General features: G+C 35.3%; 1 protein-coding gene across 2 annotated transcripts in view; it reads right to left on the bottom strand.

Moving 5' to 3' along the window:
• Nucleotides 1–1,613: 1,613 nt before the first annotated feature.
• Nucleotides 1,614–18,005, bottom strand: part of ERP44 (endoplasmic reticulum protein 44) — a 99,311-nt gene continuing 82,919 nt past the window's right edge. For both annotated transcript variants that reach the window (XM_081280885.1, XM_081280884.1), the window contains 2 exons: nt 7,772–7,874; nt 1,614–5,039 (listed from right to left, as the gene is read on the bottom strand). In XM_081280885.1, the coding sequence (XP_081137011.1) occupies nt 4,938–5,039; nt 7,772–7,874 (205 nt within the window). In that variant the 3' untranslated portion in view covers nt 1,614–4,937. The remainder of the gene's footprint in view (nt 5,040–7,771; nt 7,875–18,005) is intronic.

Raw genomic sequence — 18,005 nt, 5'->3', positions numbered from 1 at the left:
GGCTCCTGATTCTCAAGGCTGTACACACCTCCACGTTCCTTATAGCTAACTCACATCACAGCATTATATATAACCTTCTATCACAATCCCCTTGTTCCTCATCAATGCTCCTTCACTCGGCTTCCAGCTCCATGATGGTAGGGGCAGTCTTTTGTTAACAGTTGACTCTTTAGCCTGGCAACAGTAATCAATGCTTACTGAATGGGTTATATAAAGAACACATGCCATTTTTGTCAACTAACTGTATTTTGTCCTTCCGTGAAGCTGAGGGACTAAACAAGTGGTCAGGTCTACTTTAGAATGTGCAGTTCATGAGAAATTTCCTAGCACTTCTACAGAACTCTATCACCCAAGAGGGCACTTGCACATCATCTTAACAATTATGTATCCTTAGGTTGGTGTACTGTGTGATATTTTATTCTAGACAAAACTCTGAGGATCCCAAAGTCAGTTTAGGATGTAAGATTGAAGGTGACAGGATTCACCCAAACACATTTCAGACAACTGACAAAATTGTCAGATAATTGAGGTTTGCAGATTAGTTAGCAGAGTCCATTCCTTTATGGTAGTAATTTCTTGTCCCTTAGTTGTTCCTTCACTTGTTATTTTTCTTTCTCATCAGAGATTTCCTGAGCACTTTCAAGTTACTGGACATACAAAGACTGGGTTTCTGTTTTCTGTAATAACTTGCATTCCCATGTGATAAAGAAAAAAGATATGTGTACTTCCAACTTCTAAACCACATAAAGGGCTGTGAGATCACAGTGAGTGACAATTGCCCTAACACTGAAGGATGAATTTGATAGGCAAGATTGAAGGAGAGTATTTTACAGTCATTTATAAACTGACTTTTCTTTAAGAGTCCAAACCCCATTGTCTAAGGGCAGGGCAACCTTTCCCCAATGTGAGGGAACTTTGATGCTGGGCTGGGTTTGAGTCATCAGCACATGTATTCATATAGTTTTCTATTCTGAATCAAGTACAACTAAATGACCTGGAAAATAACTTTAAGCCTGAAAAAGCTGGTGACTTTGGTCACCTATATTCTGAGTAAAATGTTCATAATATGATATTTACGACATAGTGAATTAGTAAAAAGTCTCAAATATAGAAATATTTTATAAATATAGTTTTATTACTTGGAATACATACAAAAATTCAAACACAGCTAAAAACAATTGCTAAGCAGAGGTCCTATCCAACCTGTTTTAATGAACACATATGTCAATTATAGTCAGCATTTAAACAACTTAAGTCCTGAAACAACTTACTGTCTGCAGGGCCTTTAAATATTGGGTTTAAAAATTGGTTACACCTATTTAAATTTTTCCTCAAAATACAGACTATTAACATTACAGTTTGATTCATGAGTTTTTATTTTAGAAAAATAGCTAAAGCCATTAACTATAACTATTTTGGAAACTGGAACACTATTTGCCCATTTCCAGTCTTCTGTCACCTTATATTCTCCATGGTTTCTCAAAAATTCCCAATAATTGCTAACAGAAAGCATTTGCAACTTCCGGTACTCTCTGGGATATAGAAGTGTGGGTCTAACAGCCTTGAAATCATTTAAGGTGACAAGATTATTTTTCTTTTTCTACTTCCAATTTTTGCAATTTTATGTCACTTTATTTTTGCCCAACCAGACTCTCTCTCTTTGTCAAAGAAAAAGTAAAAAATTGAGTTATTCTGCTTTTCCTGATTGTCGATCCATTACGCTACTTTATCCATTCTTCTCTTTGCCTTGACTAAGGTTTAAAAAAAAAAAAAAAGCCTTCTTGGCAACTTTAGCATTTTCTATAAATTTAAGCTTATTCTGAGCTTTACCCTTTCAAACACTGTTTTATATTTCATGCTCCTCTTTGTAGCTTTTATCATGCCAGTTCCCCTTCTTCTGCACATGATTTTTGACAACCTGACTTCATCAGAGAGCTCTCTGTATTTTTGATGCCTATTCTCTATCTTCCTCTCTAAGTTCATTTAACTTAAAAAAAACTTTTTTTTAGAATGTCATCTAAAGAAAATTTTCATCTTTTGCTGGTCCCCTCTCATGACTGGTACAATTTTTAAAAAAACTGGAAAAGGAAGCTGGCAGAGAAGTAGAAAGACAAGCTTCTGGTTTGCTACTCAACTGTGCTATTCAGTCTGGTCTTGTGCCCTCACCCCCCAGCCCTGGACACAAGTCAACTAGGAATCTTCTACTGTAACATTCTCTGATTCAGAGGGAAGTCTGAATTATGCAATACTCTTTCTCAACCCTAAATATGAACATACTCCCCTAAGACCTGCTAACAGATCTCTACTACAATACACACACAATACAAACCCCTTATTTGCCATACAAGGCCTTCTGTGATCAGCTCCATTTCCTTCCAACCTCTACTTCACTTAGCCCTCCTATAAGAACTTCTTGTGTTTTCTAATGCACTTGACTGTTTCATACCTTTCTCACATTATTCCATCTGTCTAGATCACTATCTCCTGAAAGTTATCTCAATAAAATCTTGGGAACTCAGTGCTCCTTTATGCCAGCCAGGTTAACCCCTATTTTCTTCTACCTTTACACCTGTTACAGATGTTATTTACACATCCATCTGAATGACACGACTGTAAGGAGCACAATTATGCCTTATCCATCTTTGTATCCTCCTCACATATTATAGTACCAAAAAACTGACCTTGAATATACATTTATTTGTGCCTCCCATAACTTCTTCAGATCCTAGTTTGATTCCTGGAATCCGGATATGCCGGCCCTTCAAATTTACACTGTTCCTGGACCCAAGTCTTCTCCAAGCAAAACAGCCTTCACATTTATGTTTCAAAATTTAAAATCCTAAGCTATCCTTTCATGGAATGCTCTTGAGCATGTTAATAGCTTTTTATAAAACTGGGCATCAAGTCCTGATGAATGCTGGGCATTCTCAGGGATACAAAAATTACCCAAGGTCACTTTGCTTCTCATTCATTTAATAAGCATTTGATGATGAATGCTAAGTATCCAGAAATGCTAGGTACTAAAGATACATAAAATTCAGTATTCTTGTCATCAATGGCTTCATTCTAGAGAAGACAATGACAGTGGCAGGGCTAGAGCCCAAGTCCAACAGGTATGAAGCTAAAGAATGCATCTTCAAATCCAATCATTTTCTTAATAATTATTACCCTAGATCACGTTGAACATGTGCTCCTTGAGGTTTTTCCATAATAAATACTCTAAAGCCATCTCTCTGCAACCCAATACTTGAGTGCTATCTTTTATTATTTTTTCAAACCTAACTCTAGGATTACAACTTAATCAACTTAACTGCATGTGCTGGCTTTTGGTCTTGTATGTTAGCTTGCTGTTGTACCTGAGAATTTTCATCCTGACCTTCTCAGATCTGGCCTATCCTCTGACTTGAACACTGCAATTCTGACTTCATTCAAGTTATTAATTAAAAACAATGAAGAGGAAGGAGCTAAGGCCCAAACTCTAGAAAGCTCTGTCCTACTTTCCTAATAAAATATTCTAAACATGCCACTTATCACTTCATTGACATTGATTATTGTGAACAAAACTATGGAAATTAAGAATAAATCATGCATAACTAAGAGTTCTAGACTGATTTTAAAAATAACAATTATTAAATATCCATTATAAATATTCATTTTATTTTCAAAGGATTGAAAGATGTTACATATATTACATACTACATATAATGGCACATGTCAACCTTTTAAGCTTAAAAATAATCTTTCCCCAAACTGGGATTGATTCATACCCCAAGTAGAAAATGACCCTTAGCCTATAGCACCAACCCGGGCCCAGAGGAAAGCCAATTTTGGACCTGTCTGTCCTCTGGCCATGGGATTCCTGAATGACACCAAGGGTCCTCTCCCTCTAGTTTTTCTCCCTGGCAGTATTGAGGCCTGGCACAGGGACCATCTAACTGTACACTGCAGGCCTGGGAAATCAGGGAACATAGAGCAGGGAGGATCCTCCAACAAATTTACAATGGGAAAAAATTAAATGTACATGTTCTTATTGTCTTTTCTATACAGCTATAACAAGACTCTACAAGACAGAAGGAGGCTTAAAATTACTGAAATACAATTTCTATGCTGGTTTTCTTTTAAGAAACTGAAGTCTTATGATAAGAGGAGCCTTAAGAGTTATCTAGTTCAATACTATTAACCTACTCCACAGTATCTTCCCTTCCCAGATTCAGGTATAATTCATTCAAAGTTTTAAATGCCATCCATATGCTGCTTTCTCAGACAAAGACACAGAAATTTAATAATACTTTCATTTTCTTTTTCTTAATTCATAAGGACAATTTCTGCCAAATGTTCTGGCTTATGGCTCTCCTCCTCTTCATAGTATATTTAAGTTACACATTAAAAATTAAAAAAAATACCACTATGGAATTTTCATAAGCAACATCCAACCAATCAGTAAAACACAGTACACAGTGTGAAAATTTTAATTTATTCCCCTCCCAAGTATCCAGAATATATACCCCTTTAGCTTTTAGAAATTTGATAATGAAAATACCAACAGAATTGATCATATGAAAGGAAAAGAAAGAAAAGCACATATTTAAATAGGAAACATCCCTAAGTCTTCCCTAACCTATAGTGCAAGTTAATGGTATGTATCTGGCAATGTTACCGTTCACTTGATTTATAAAAATTGTACAGGACAGAATTAAAGCGAAGAGAGGCCTCTGGGTTTTATTTATTTTTTTAACCCTAGCAGATTTTTAAAAAGAGGCTATATTAAATGACAATGTATTTTGAGTCAGGGGGAGGGGAAAAAATTAAAAACCCAAAACTTCTTTCAGTTTATTCAAAATAAAAATACACATAGAATTATGAAAATATAGGTTTACTATTTCCACCACGTAAGTTGATGTTGTTGTTGAAAGGCTTGCAAATTGTTTTTCAAGTTTTTAAAGCTCATCTCGATCCCTCAATAAAGTATACCTATATTCGCTGGGCGCTAGCTTCTGGAAGGAGCTCTCAGGTGGACTGCTTGCTATATCCTGGACTTGCTACAAAAGAAAAAACGAGACATTTTTGTATCATTATACTTTATGGAGTTGAAATATTTAAATAGGAGTATTAGATGAATGGTGGTTGCCTTATAATTCTTTCCTTATTAATCAATAAAAGATAGCAAGTGTGCCAAAGACAAGAGTTAAGTGTGAAGCCTTGATTTCCTCATGTAAGTGCCCTTACTCAGATTCTCTCTATAGGATGCACAACCTGAGGTTGGCCCAACCTATCCCTCTTACAAAGGACTGCTAAGAGAATGGAAGGCACCTACTCTGCAGATCTTATTTATCAGTTACTCAGATGCCAGAAATTATTCAAAGCTTGGTTTAAATAGGGAGTGAAAAATATACAATACTGAAAGAAATTAATTTCTGTAGTATTTATATACCAGTAGAAAACCAAAATATATGGTGAAACTGGAACAGTGACTTCCAAGAATTATAAAGAAAAGGCAGTGTAGTCTGACCCTTATCTCCTCATTGTGAGCCCCTCAAGAGCAGGCCTGAATGTCACCACTTTAACATCCCCTATAATGAACATGGGCACATAGTGCATATATTATACACTATACATATTAGCACATTCTCAATGAAACACAAAGCAAGGTATCTACAAACTTACCATTTGACTTCCTGATATTCTACTTCCCTAGTACATTTAAAATTTTTGCTGAGATACATGTTTAGATTAATTAAGTTGAAGTTATGTTACTATAAAACAAACATTTACAGTATTCAGTGCCCCTCCGGGTATTAGTATACAAAGATGAATAAACAAAATACAGGAGTTCATTGTCTAATGGAGAAGCAGAAACACATGGTAGGACACTACAATAATGGTAAACCACATCTTTCCTAATCTGATAGAATGCTAAGCAGATCTTTTCTGAGAAAAAGAATCACCTTTGAGTTATACTGCCAGTAACAAGTTTGTCTCCTTCTAATTATCAAAGAAAAGTCTAATCTCATTTTTCAAGGAAAAAACATGTCATCAGATTCCCAAAGAGAACTCTTAACTCTGAACCTAATCTGTCTCTTAAATAAGGTAAAGTTCATTTTCCACAAATGGAGGTTCTTTGGGCAAAATAGTGGATTTAAGTCGTAGACATATAAAATAAAAGGGATTTTGGCACATGGCATTTTCCCCTCTTAGTTTCATGGTATTAGACATTCTATAAACCAGAACCTATCAAAATGCAAATTTAGTGCTTGTGGGGAGCCATTCTGACACGTGATTGGGTGACTCCCGTTAAGGGCCTGAGGCACTCTGGCTGTGTCGGAGTTATCCCGACCCTTTCCTGATGAGAGAGCCCATCCGTGTGGGGGTGTGCGTAACCACTGACCCTGGAGACCCAATCACTGACCCTGACCTTGGAGTACAGCCCCCCCTCAACCTTCATTGGATGGAATTCTCCCCTGAATCTCTTGTCCCCCCAAATAAAAGGCTGATCCCCGGCGTGTTCGCTCTCTCTCTCTCCCCTGCTAGCCCAGAGTAATCCTCGCTGCCCTGCTGGGCGGCTGGAGGCAGGGAAACGGAGGCGAGCCGTCTTGGACCTAGCATTAAAATAAGGTACTGTCTGTGTGTTTTATTTTGATCTCTTCTAACTAACTGAATGCCAGAACCTCATTAATGAAACCACTGCGCAGGCCGCGTGGTAGAAGTGCTGTTTAGTAAAGCAGGGACAAAGAAATAAATAACTTGTAAGAGAAGTTACAAAGTAGAAAGAGTAAAATTCTCAGGTTATATGTATATATGTGTGTGTGTGTGTGTGTGTGTGTGTGTGTGTGTATTTAAATATATTTTTTTCTTTTTCTTTTCTTTATTTTTGGGAATACTGTGAATTGAACCTAAGGGTGCTTAACCACTGAGCCACATCCCCAGCCCTTTATATTTTGAGACAGGATCTTGCTAAGTTGTTAAGGCTGGCTTTAAACTTGTGATCCTCCTTTCTCAGCCTCCAAAGTCACTAGGTTTCCAAGTGTATGCTACCACACCTGACTAAACATATTTTAACTAAGAATTTGTATATGCAAATAAAAGCAAACATTTTTATAAACAGTCGTGAAGCATTCTAAATCTCAAATAGGAAAGCTACATTAAACCATAAGTTTTGAGCATTATCAATACTGTATTCTTGAGCATTATCAATACTGTATTCTTGAGCATTATCAATACTGTACTCTTAAAATCATTTGGTTAAGAATAGCAAAAATCATTGCTTTCTTTATAGTATATTCAATCTTCTAGACACAGGAAGGCTTGAATAATCACTAGAATCCACTGACTTCAGTGATTTATCTGCTCCTAGTTCCTACTTTTATCTGAAGCCAACTGTATTTAACCCTTTTGCAGTAGTTTTCTGCAGAGGTCATAATCAAACCACCTTAGTTGAAATGATCAAGATACTATGGTAATATTCCACATTTCTGAAGCCGTATTTTTAATGATTTAAAAAATATCTTTATTTGTTTATTTTTATGTGGTGCTGAGGATTGACAATACCCAGTGCCTCACACACGCTAGGCAAGCAGTCTACCACTGAGTTATAACCGGAGCCCTGAAGCCCTAAGATTTTTAAAAGTAATTTGAAAGTAGCACAATTTATATATTTTCTATGGTATGTTCAGAATTTCTTTGCACAGAATTCAGGAGTTGAAACTCAAGCCAACTCAGGAACTTCAGATCCTCTTTCAGAGAGTTCTCATTGGGAAACAAGCAAGAGTCCTACCTCTCCTGGGGCTGTGTCAGTTGGGTCAGGTCCATGATGGAATTCTCTGTGCAGTTTTCCAGAATGTAAATCAAACACAAATTGCTTGAGTTTTCCAGGAATTCTAAAACCAAAATAAAATAAAAATATCTTAAACTGGAAAAACACTCTTACTTCTATTTTACCAATCTCACAATATTAAAAAGAAAAAAAAAACTTAAAATTTTCTTTTACTAACAATCCCATCAATCCCACCATACGATTACAGGACAGGTATATGTCAATATGGTTGTAAACATGGCATCTAAATACTCAGTTTTATATTCTAATTCTTGCACTTGTTTCATAGATATTTTTCTATGCTTAATTTTTTTGGGGGAAGGGTACCAGGGATTAAACTCAGGGGTACTTAACCACTGAACAACATCACCAGCCTTTGTTTCTTTTGAGACAGGGTCTTGCTAGATTGCTGAGGCTGCTTTGAACTTGTGATCTTCCTGTCTCAGGCTCCCTAGCTGCTAGAATTACAAGCATGAGCCACTGTGCCCAGCTCTAGGCCTATCATTTTAACAGACACATTGTAAGCTGTCAAAATGCTATACCCAAACTTACTTAACCACACTATTTATGACTGGACATTTATATAGTTTTCTTAATTTTATATATACATACATATATAAACACATTTTCTTTATCCATTCATCTACTGAAGGGCTTCTAGGTTGGTTCCACAGTTCAGCTACTGTGAATTGTGCTGCTAATATATAAACATTGATGTAGCTTTGTCCCTGTAATATGCTGTTTTTAAATTCTTTGGGTATAGACTGACGAGTGGGATAGCTGGGTCAAATGGTGGTTCCGTTCCCATCTTACATACTCCATACTGCTTTCCATATTGGCTGTACCAATTTACAGTCCCACCAGCAATGTACGAGTATGCCTTTTTCCCCACATCCTTGCCAACAGTTATTGTTGTTTGTGTTCTTAATAGCTGCCATTCTGGACTGGAGTAAGATGAAACCTTAGAGTGGTTTTGATTTGCATTTCTCTAATTGCTAGAGATGTAGAACATTTTTTCATATATTTGTTGATTGTGTATTATCTTCTGAGAGGTGTCTGTTCAGTTCCTTGGCCCACTTATTAATTGGGCTATTTGTTTTTTTGGTGTTTAGCTTTTTGAGTTCTTTATATACCCTAGAGATTAGTGTTCTACCTGATGTGTGAGTGGTAAAAATTTGCTCCCAAGATGTAGGCTCTCTATTCACCTCACAGATTGTTTCTTTTGCTGAGAAGAAGCTTTTTAGTTTGAGTCTATCTCATTTACTGATTCTTGGTTTTAATTCTTGTCCTATAGGAGTATTATTAAGGAAGCTGGGGCCTAATCCAACATGATGGAGATTTGGGCATACTTTTTATTTTAATATGCGCAGTGTCTCTACATTAATTCCTAGGTCCTTGATCCACTTTGAGTTGAGTTTTGTACATGGTGAGATAGGAGTTTAATTTCATTTTGTTGCATATGGATTTCCAATTTTCCCAGCACCATTTGTTGAAGAAGCTATCTTTTCTCCATGAATGTTTTTGGCACCTTTGTCTAATATAAGATAACTGTTATTATGTGGGTTAGTCTCTATGACCTCTATTCTGTACTATTGGTCTACCAGTCTATTTTGGTGCCAATATCATGCTGTTTTTGTTACTATTGCTCTGTAGTATAGTTTAAGGTCTGGTGTGGTAATACCACCTGCTTCACTCTTCTTGCTAAGGATTGCTTTAGCTATTCTGGATCTTCAGTAGATGAATGGATAAAGAAAATGTGGTATATATACACAACGGAATATTACTCAGCAATAAAAGAGAATAAAATCATGACATTTGCAGATAAATGAATGAAGTTGGAGAATATAATGCTAAGTGAAGTTAGCCAATTCCAAAAAACCAAATGCCAAATGTTTTCTCTGATACAAGGAAACTGACTCATAGTGGGGTTGGGAGGGGGAGCATGGGAGAATCAGAGGAACTCTAGATAGAGCAAAGGGGTGGGATGATCAGAGAGAGGGCATGGGGTAAAAAAGATGGTGGAAGGAGATGGATATCATTATCCTAAGTACATGTATAAAGACATGAATGGTGTGAATATACTTTGTACACAGCCAGAGATATGAAAAATTATGCTCTATATGTGTAATACGAATTGTAATGCATTATGCTGTCATATATAACAAATTAGAATAAAAAAGAAAAAAATATATACATATACACAAATAAATTAAAAACCTAGGTCCTGCAAAATCATATTAAAAATAACAGGGCTCAAGGAAAAACTAATGTTAGGAGCTAACCACTTAAAAGTACGCAGTCTTGCAACCAGAGTACAAATAGCCTACAACAAAAATACTGGCATTACTCAACCTCCACCATCACTTGAACCAAGTGCCCCTTGTAAACCTTATCCTGAAGCTAATAAGTCCTCTTTAGAAATGCAGGTCCTTGAAGGCATTCACTGCCAGTAAGAATCAGTTTCATAAAATTAATATGAACCAAGTGTAGTATTGTCAAATTTTTTCCTAAATATGGACAGAAATGTTTTCACAACTGCTTCAACCACACATGTAGCCTCACTGGACAGTTTAAAAGCAAAACACTGGGGCTGGGGTTGTGGCTCAGTGGCAGAGCACTTGGCTGGCATGTGTGAGGCCCTGAATTCCACCCTCAGCACCACATATGAATAAATAAATAAAATAAAAGCCCACTGACAACTAAAAAAAAAAAAAAGGCAAAGTACTTCTCAGAGCCATTAGCCAACTTTTTTTTCCACTAGAAAGGCGCTTCTGCACGATTTTCAGTTATTTTGTTTTATTTTGGAGGCCTTCATCAATCTCTAAAAGTCTTTAGCTGTGAAAAAAGTTTAATCTCATGGTTTCAAAACATTCTGAGGAAAATGATAGATGAACCAATACAACTCCACTATGGCCATTATTCCCTTAATCACCGATCATGTATAAGCAAATTTACAGCACAGAGACGTGCACTGTGGCAGAAGAGACCATAATTAATTAAGCAGACTTATATGAGGCTTTCTTCTTTGTAATTATTTGAGTTACAGCTGATAAACTAGGATTGCTGTGTTAAAGAATAAGAACTTTTGACAAAGTGTTGGCAAATCATACCTAAAAAACATAAGTCAATTTCTGCTATTTGCTGAAGTATTTGTTCTCTGAAGTTCTGCCAGCATGGTTGTTTATTTTTTTTTAAACTATTTTTTTTTTTTTTTCTAATTTGGCTAAGTAAAAGGTACCTGCATTTTAATTCCTATGTCTTCAAAAAACTAAGTATTTTCTTTCCATTGTTTGTTTCAATTTATATTTCTGCTTATATGAATTATCTACCTTCTACTGAGATCTTGGTGCTTTTAAAAATTCGTTATATACTTAAGCAGAAACACTGCTTTTCACATCTCTGGCAAGAATTAAAATGTAGGTCCACACATACTATCATTCCTTGGGTAGAACTGACTCTTTAAATCATTTTTTGGTAGCAAAGAATAGCTGGCTTGTGTTGACATTACCAGTTTCATTTTCTTTTTATCCTCTCTTGAGGTCCTGGAAGTGCTGTTTCTCCCCTTCAATAACTCCCACTGAGATGTACCAACCAATAACTTCATTGTACAGCCATTTTGGCTCCCCACTAGCTCCAATGCAACGGAGACCAGCAGGTGCCAAATGCACAGTTTACAAATACAAATGACTGTCAGGTAGCTGTATTGACAGGCTGCCTTTGAAAGGTTCTCTGGTGTTGAAGTAATTGCACATGCACCAGAGATAAACATTGAGAGAGGATCAATTTAAATTTAATCTGACATCATCTACTGTCACCCACAGTAAAGTGCTGAAATAATATCTATAGAAACGCAAATGGTCTACAATGTTTAAGATGGAGGTCCTACTAGTTTGGTTTCATAAAGGCCAAAGACTATCACAACTAATACAGTATGAATTGCATTTGCTAGTTGAGAAATAATTCATGAATGATTAAATCTTAAATGTGACAAATCTGTAGAGAACATGCAAGACAGATTTTCCCTAACTTGATTTTTCTCCTCTTGTCAACAGTTTAAAAAATTGTGAGCAAGAGGCAACAACAAGGGAGATCCAATGAATCTGAACTGATGTACAGAAAAAGGGATTGCAAAAGGGCTCTTATCTAGCACCTGGCCAGAAATTATCCATCATTATTAAGAAGTAATAATCAGTGAGTCAACAATAAATGGTCAAGAAAACAAAGTGGTAATCTGCTAAAAGATCCTTACCATAATCAGCAAAATTATATTTTTGCACTTTAGGGCACAATTTTCCTAACCAGGTCACCTAAGTGTTCACTTCCATCCTCCACTTTTCCATTGTTTACAACTCTTTATTTTTAGATGAGGCAGAACACAGTGAAACACACAACTGTTAAATGTATGACTAGGCTTTGATACATGCATAGAAGGTACGAGCTATTTTTATTGTTTAAAAAATTATACAGTAGATAATGTCCTTTTTTTCAATCTAAGTTCTATAAGCTTTAACATATACCTAGCATTTTGTTGCCACCTCCATAAACCAGATAAGAACAATTCCATCCTTTGTAAAGTCAGACCTTCCCTTTTCCCCTAACTCTTAGCAATTACTAATCCGTCTTCTGTTCCTACAATGTTATATACATGGAATCATATAACATATAATCATAAGAAGGGCTTTCTTCCCTTAGCACACTACTTTATATAAAGCATTCATTCATTCTATTGCTGAATAGTATTTCATTGAGAGATATAAAATAATTGTTTGTTCATTTACCCACTTCAGGTGATCATGAACAATGCTACTACAAACAGATGTGCATACATTTTTGTGTGTGAATTTTATTCCTCTAAAATAAATACTGGGTCAAATGGTAAGTATATGTTTAACTTGTTAAACTGCCAAACGTTTTTCTAGAGTGACTATATCATTTGCAATCTCACCAGCAAGGTCTAAGAATTCCAGTGGGTCCGCATCCTAATGAACACTTAGCGTTATTACTATTTCAATCAAGGCATTCTAAAGAAATACAACAGCATCTCACTGCAGTTCTAACTTGGATGTCTCTAATGACTAATGGTGCTGAGCTTCTTATGTGTTTATTTGCTATCTGTATATCTTCTTTACATTCGAACGATCTTTCATTATACATAAATTAAAAATGAAAGTTTTTAATTTAATGAAAATCCAATTTATCAATTTTTCTTTTATGAAAAGTGTTTTTGATACTCTAGAAACTCTGCTTAATGTCAAGTCACGACAGTTCTCCTATGTTTAATCCTAAGAGTTTTCTAGCTTAGTCTTTTATACTCATGTCTATGATCAATTTTAAGTTGATTATTCCTGAAAGAAAATTCTTCTTTAGTATGAGGATGTTCAACTGGTGCAGCATCCTTTGTTAAAAGACTGTCCTTTCTCCTCTGAATTGCCTTTGAACCATTAAAAAAAAATTACCAAATTATGTCTCTATTTCTAGATTATTCTGTCCCATACAATGTACCTATTCTTTCATCCATATTACACTGTCTTAATTACTTTAGTATTTATCATGTCTTAAAATCAAAATCCACCAACTTTGTTTCTTTTTCAAAACTGTTTTGGCTTTTGTAGTGTTACCTTTCCATATAAATTTTAGAATTAGCTTGTCTAAATCTATAAAGAATCTAGCTGAAATTTTGAGTAGGCTTATATTAGGTCTATATAGGTCAATCCGGGGACAAAAGACAAACTGCACTGAGTCTTTCGATCCATAAACACAATATATCACATCATTCATTTTGGTTTTGGATTTCTTTCATAAGTATTCTGTAGTCTCTAGCATACAGATAACTGCACATATTTTATCAGATTTAGTAAGTAGGGTGTTTTTCCCTTCTTTTGGAACTATTATAAATGGAATTTTTGTTTTATAATTGTCCATTGTTAATAAAGAGAAATACAAGTTTTTTAAAATTGACTTTGTATCCTGCTAAAATAATATCACTTCTAAGCTCTAGCTTTTTAGTAGACTTGTTGGTAATTTCTACATAGACAATCATGTCATACTCAAAGAATCTGATTTTTATTTTTTTCTAGTATGCTTTTTATTGATTTTGTTTTATTGTATTTACTAGGCCTTCTGGCACAATACTGAATAGGAATGGTAGTTTTCAACCTTAAGAAAAGCATTCAGTCTTTCACTATTGAATATTAGATATGGGTTATTTATAGATGCCCTTTGTAAGATAGTGGAAGTTTCCTTTTTTAAAAAAACTCCCTAATTCCCCTACCCCCTGGTAAACACCACTCATTTCACTTCTCACTTCTAGGAGTTCAAGTGTTATACACTCTCATAATGTGAAATCATGTAATATTTGTCTGTGACTGGCTTTTTTCACTTAATATAACGTCTTTCAGGTTCATCAATGTTGTCAAAAATACCAGGATCTCTTATTCACTGTGTATGTATACACCATATTTTCTTCATCTATTCATCAGGTCATGTAACTAAGGCTGATTCCATATCTTAGTTATCATGAATAATGTGGCAATGAACATGGGAGCATGGACACCTCTTTGAATTACTGATTTCATTTCCTTTGGATATATAACCAGGGGTGCAATTGCTGGATCTTAGGGCTTTTTTTTTTTTTTTAAGGATACTTCATACTTATACTATACTTCATACCATTAATGGCTATACTAATTTATATTCCCTTTTCTCTATGCTAGCACTTGTTGTCTTTGTGAAAACAGCTGTTCTAACAGGTGTGAGGTCAATGTCTCCATGTAGTTTTAATTTCCATTTTCTTGATAACTTGTTTTGAGAATATTTTTTTCATATCTGTTGGCCACTTTTATGTCTTCATTTGACAATGTTCAGATCCTTTGCTCACTTCTAATCAGGTTGTTTTCTAATTACTGTATTTCTCAGATATTTTGGATATTAATCATTTATCAGGTATGTGGTTTGCAGATATTATGTCCTATTTCATAGGCTGTCTCTTCATTCTGTAAGTTGTTTGCTGTGCAAAAAGCTCTTTATATTGATGCAATCCCACTTGTCTCTGCCTTTGCTGCCTGTACTTTTAGGGTCATATACACAAAACTGTTGCCTGGACCAATGTAATGGAGCTTTCCCCCTATATTTCTTCTAGTAATTTTACAGTTCAGGTCTTAAGTCTTCAATCTATTTCAAGTTGATGTCTGTGTATGGTATGATATAAGGGTCTACATTCATTCTTCTTCTTATGGATATCCAGTTTCCTTCTACTTTTCCCAGCACCATTTATTGAACAGAGTGCCCTTGCCACCACTGTGTGCTGTTAGCACCTGTTAAAAAATTCAACTGACCACAAATGAGCAGATTTATTTCTGGGCTTTCTGTTCTGTTTCATTGTTCTATGTCTGTTTTCATGCAAGTACCATGCTATTTTGATTATTATAGCTCTAGAGTATATTTTGAAGCCAAGTAGTGTGATACCTATGGCATTTTGGTTTTTGCTCAAGATTGCTTTGTCTACTCAAGATCTTTTGTTGTTTTCTCTATTTCGGGGGGGGGAAATAATTGGAATTTTTATAGGAACTGCACTGAATCTATACGTTGTTGGGGGTACATTTTTCATTTTAACATTATTAATTCTAATCCACAATCATCAGATATCCTCCCATTTCACTGTGTCATCTTTGATTTTGTTCAGCAATACTTTATAGTTTTCAATTCACTAGTCTATCATCACCTTTTCTTTTTATTTTTTTATTTTTCTGTTTTGTTTTTGCTTTGCAGAACTATGAACTGAACCTAGAAGTGCTCTACCATCACTGAGCTACAACCCCATCCCTTTTTAAATACACACACACACACACACACACACACACACACACACACACGAGAGACACGGTTTTACTAATTTAGCAGGCTGGCCTTAAATTTGTGATCCTTCTGCCTCAGTATCTGGAGCTGCTGGGATTACAGGTATGTGCCATCACACCTGGCTCTCTTCTTTCTCTTATCAATTGCTCTGGCTAGGACTTCCAGTACTACATGGGATAGAAGTGGTGAGAAGAAGTATCCTTGTCTTAATCCTAATCCTAGAGGAAAAGAAAAGCTTTCGACTTTTCACCATGGAGTAAAATCTATACTATGAGCTAGTTGTACATGAGCTTTATTATTTATTACACTGAGGTATATTCTTTGCATACCTAATTGGTGAGCATTTTTATCTTGAGAGAATGTTAAGTTCTGTTGAATAGTTTTCTGCATCTACTGAGATGATCTGGTTCTCATCTTTCATCCTGTTAATGTAGTATATCACAATTATTAATTTATTTTGTTGAACTATCTCCCCTTCCAACTCAGGTTTAAATCCTACTAGATTATGGCAAATGAATCTTTTAATGCCCTGTTGAATTTAGTTTGCTAGGATTCTGAGAAGAATTTTTGTATCTAAGTTCACCAAGGATACTACTGGTCTATAATTTTCTTTTCTTGCAGTGTCCTTGTCTGGCTTTGGTACCATGGACTGCTGGCCCCACAAAATGAGTTTGGAAGCTTTCACTCCTCAATTTTGGGGAAGAGTTTCAGAAGGACTGGCATTACTTCTTCTTTAAATGTTTGGCAAAACTCAGTAATGAAGCCATTGTTTTTGTTGTTGTTTTTAAATGGGAGACTTTTTACTAATGATTCAATTTCCTTACTTTTTATTAGCCTGATGGGATATTCTATTTGTTCATGTTTTAGTCTTGTATGGATCTAGGAATGAGCCTATTTCTTCTGGTTATCCTTATAAGTTTCCTTATATTCCTAGTTTGCTGGGCTTTTTCTTTTAAATCAGAAATAGGGCTGGGGATGTGGCTCAAGCAGTAGCGCGCTTGCCTGGCATGCGTGCGGCCCAGGTTTGATCCTCAGCACCACATACAAACAAAGATGTTGTGTCTGCCGAAAACTAAAAATAAAATATTAAAAAATTCTCTCTCTCTCTCTAAAAAAGAAAAAGTTTTCAGAACTCTATTTCCTAAAGTATTTTAAAAAATAAATCAGAAATAAATGTTGCATTTTTAAAAAAAAAATTTCTTCATCTACCATGTGATCATGTGATTTTTCCTATTTGTTCATTAATAAGCTGAAATATGAATTTTTTTAAATATATATTTTTTAGATGTATGGACCTTTATTTTATTCATTTATTTATATGTGGTGCTGAGAATCTAACTCAGTGCCTCACACCAGCTAGGCAAGCGCTCTACCACTGAGCCACAGCTTCAGCCCTGAATTATGAATATTAAATCTGCCTTGTATGCTTTCGATAAAGTCCAGTCGGTTGTGACATGTTATCTTTTTTTATATAGTATTGAATTTAGTTTCCCAACATTACGTGCTAATTTTTAATCAACTTATAAATAGCATAGTACAAACTTATTGAATGTATTATGGTGTAAGACACACCATAATTTTGCCACTTAGGATGTTTAAACTCTTTCAGTTTCAGATTTCTGGTTCATAAAACAAGAATGACAGCTTTATTCAACTTTGTTGCATTTTTTTAATAGTCTGACAGACTTGGGTTTGAATATATATACATTATTATCTTTAATCCTAATGGCTAGCACTTCATTCATCATATGCTTTTCTTAGAGAGAGAGAGAGAGAGAGAGAGAGAGAGAGAGATGTATTCACTTAATGCTTACAATCCTATGAAGTAGACATCATGACAGTTTCCAAGGCATAGAGGTGCCAAGTAAATTGCCCAGGGTGATATAAGTAGTAGGTAACAGGATGGAATTCAAGCCTAAGCAGTCTGTGCCAACAGTTTTAGTTCTTTACCATTATGCTACATTGCTTCTTTACTCCAATTACTAAATCTCTCAGAGATTTGTTTATTAAGAGGTGGAGGTATTACCTGACACATACACTGTATAAGTTAAGGCTAGTACATTGCCTGGCTGTTAGCACTTGATGTCCATTTTGCTGTTAGGACCAAATAAGATAAAATATATCAAGCATCCCTAATCTGAAAATGCAAAAATTGAGATGCTCTAAAATCTGAAACATTTTGAGTATCATATCGGCATTCAAAAAGTTTGGATTTTGGAGCATTTTAGATTTCAAATTTTTGGATAAAGAATGCCCAACCTGCATAAGATCATATCATCTGCAAACAGGGATAATTTAACTTATTCCTTCAGATTTGAAATGACTTATAAAATACAAATCA

The sequence above is a fragment of the Spermophilus citellus genome, assembly GCF_964194105.1.
Source record: "Spermophilus citellus genome assembly, chromosome: 2".
In the NCBI taxonomy this organism is placed as follows: domain Eukaryota; kingdom Metazoa; phylum Chordata; class Mammalia; order Rodentia; family Sciuridae; genus Spermophilus; species Spermophilus citellus.
This window is presented reverse-complemented; position numbering and strand designations above follow the sequence as displayed.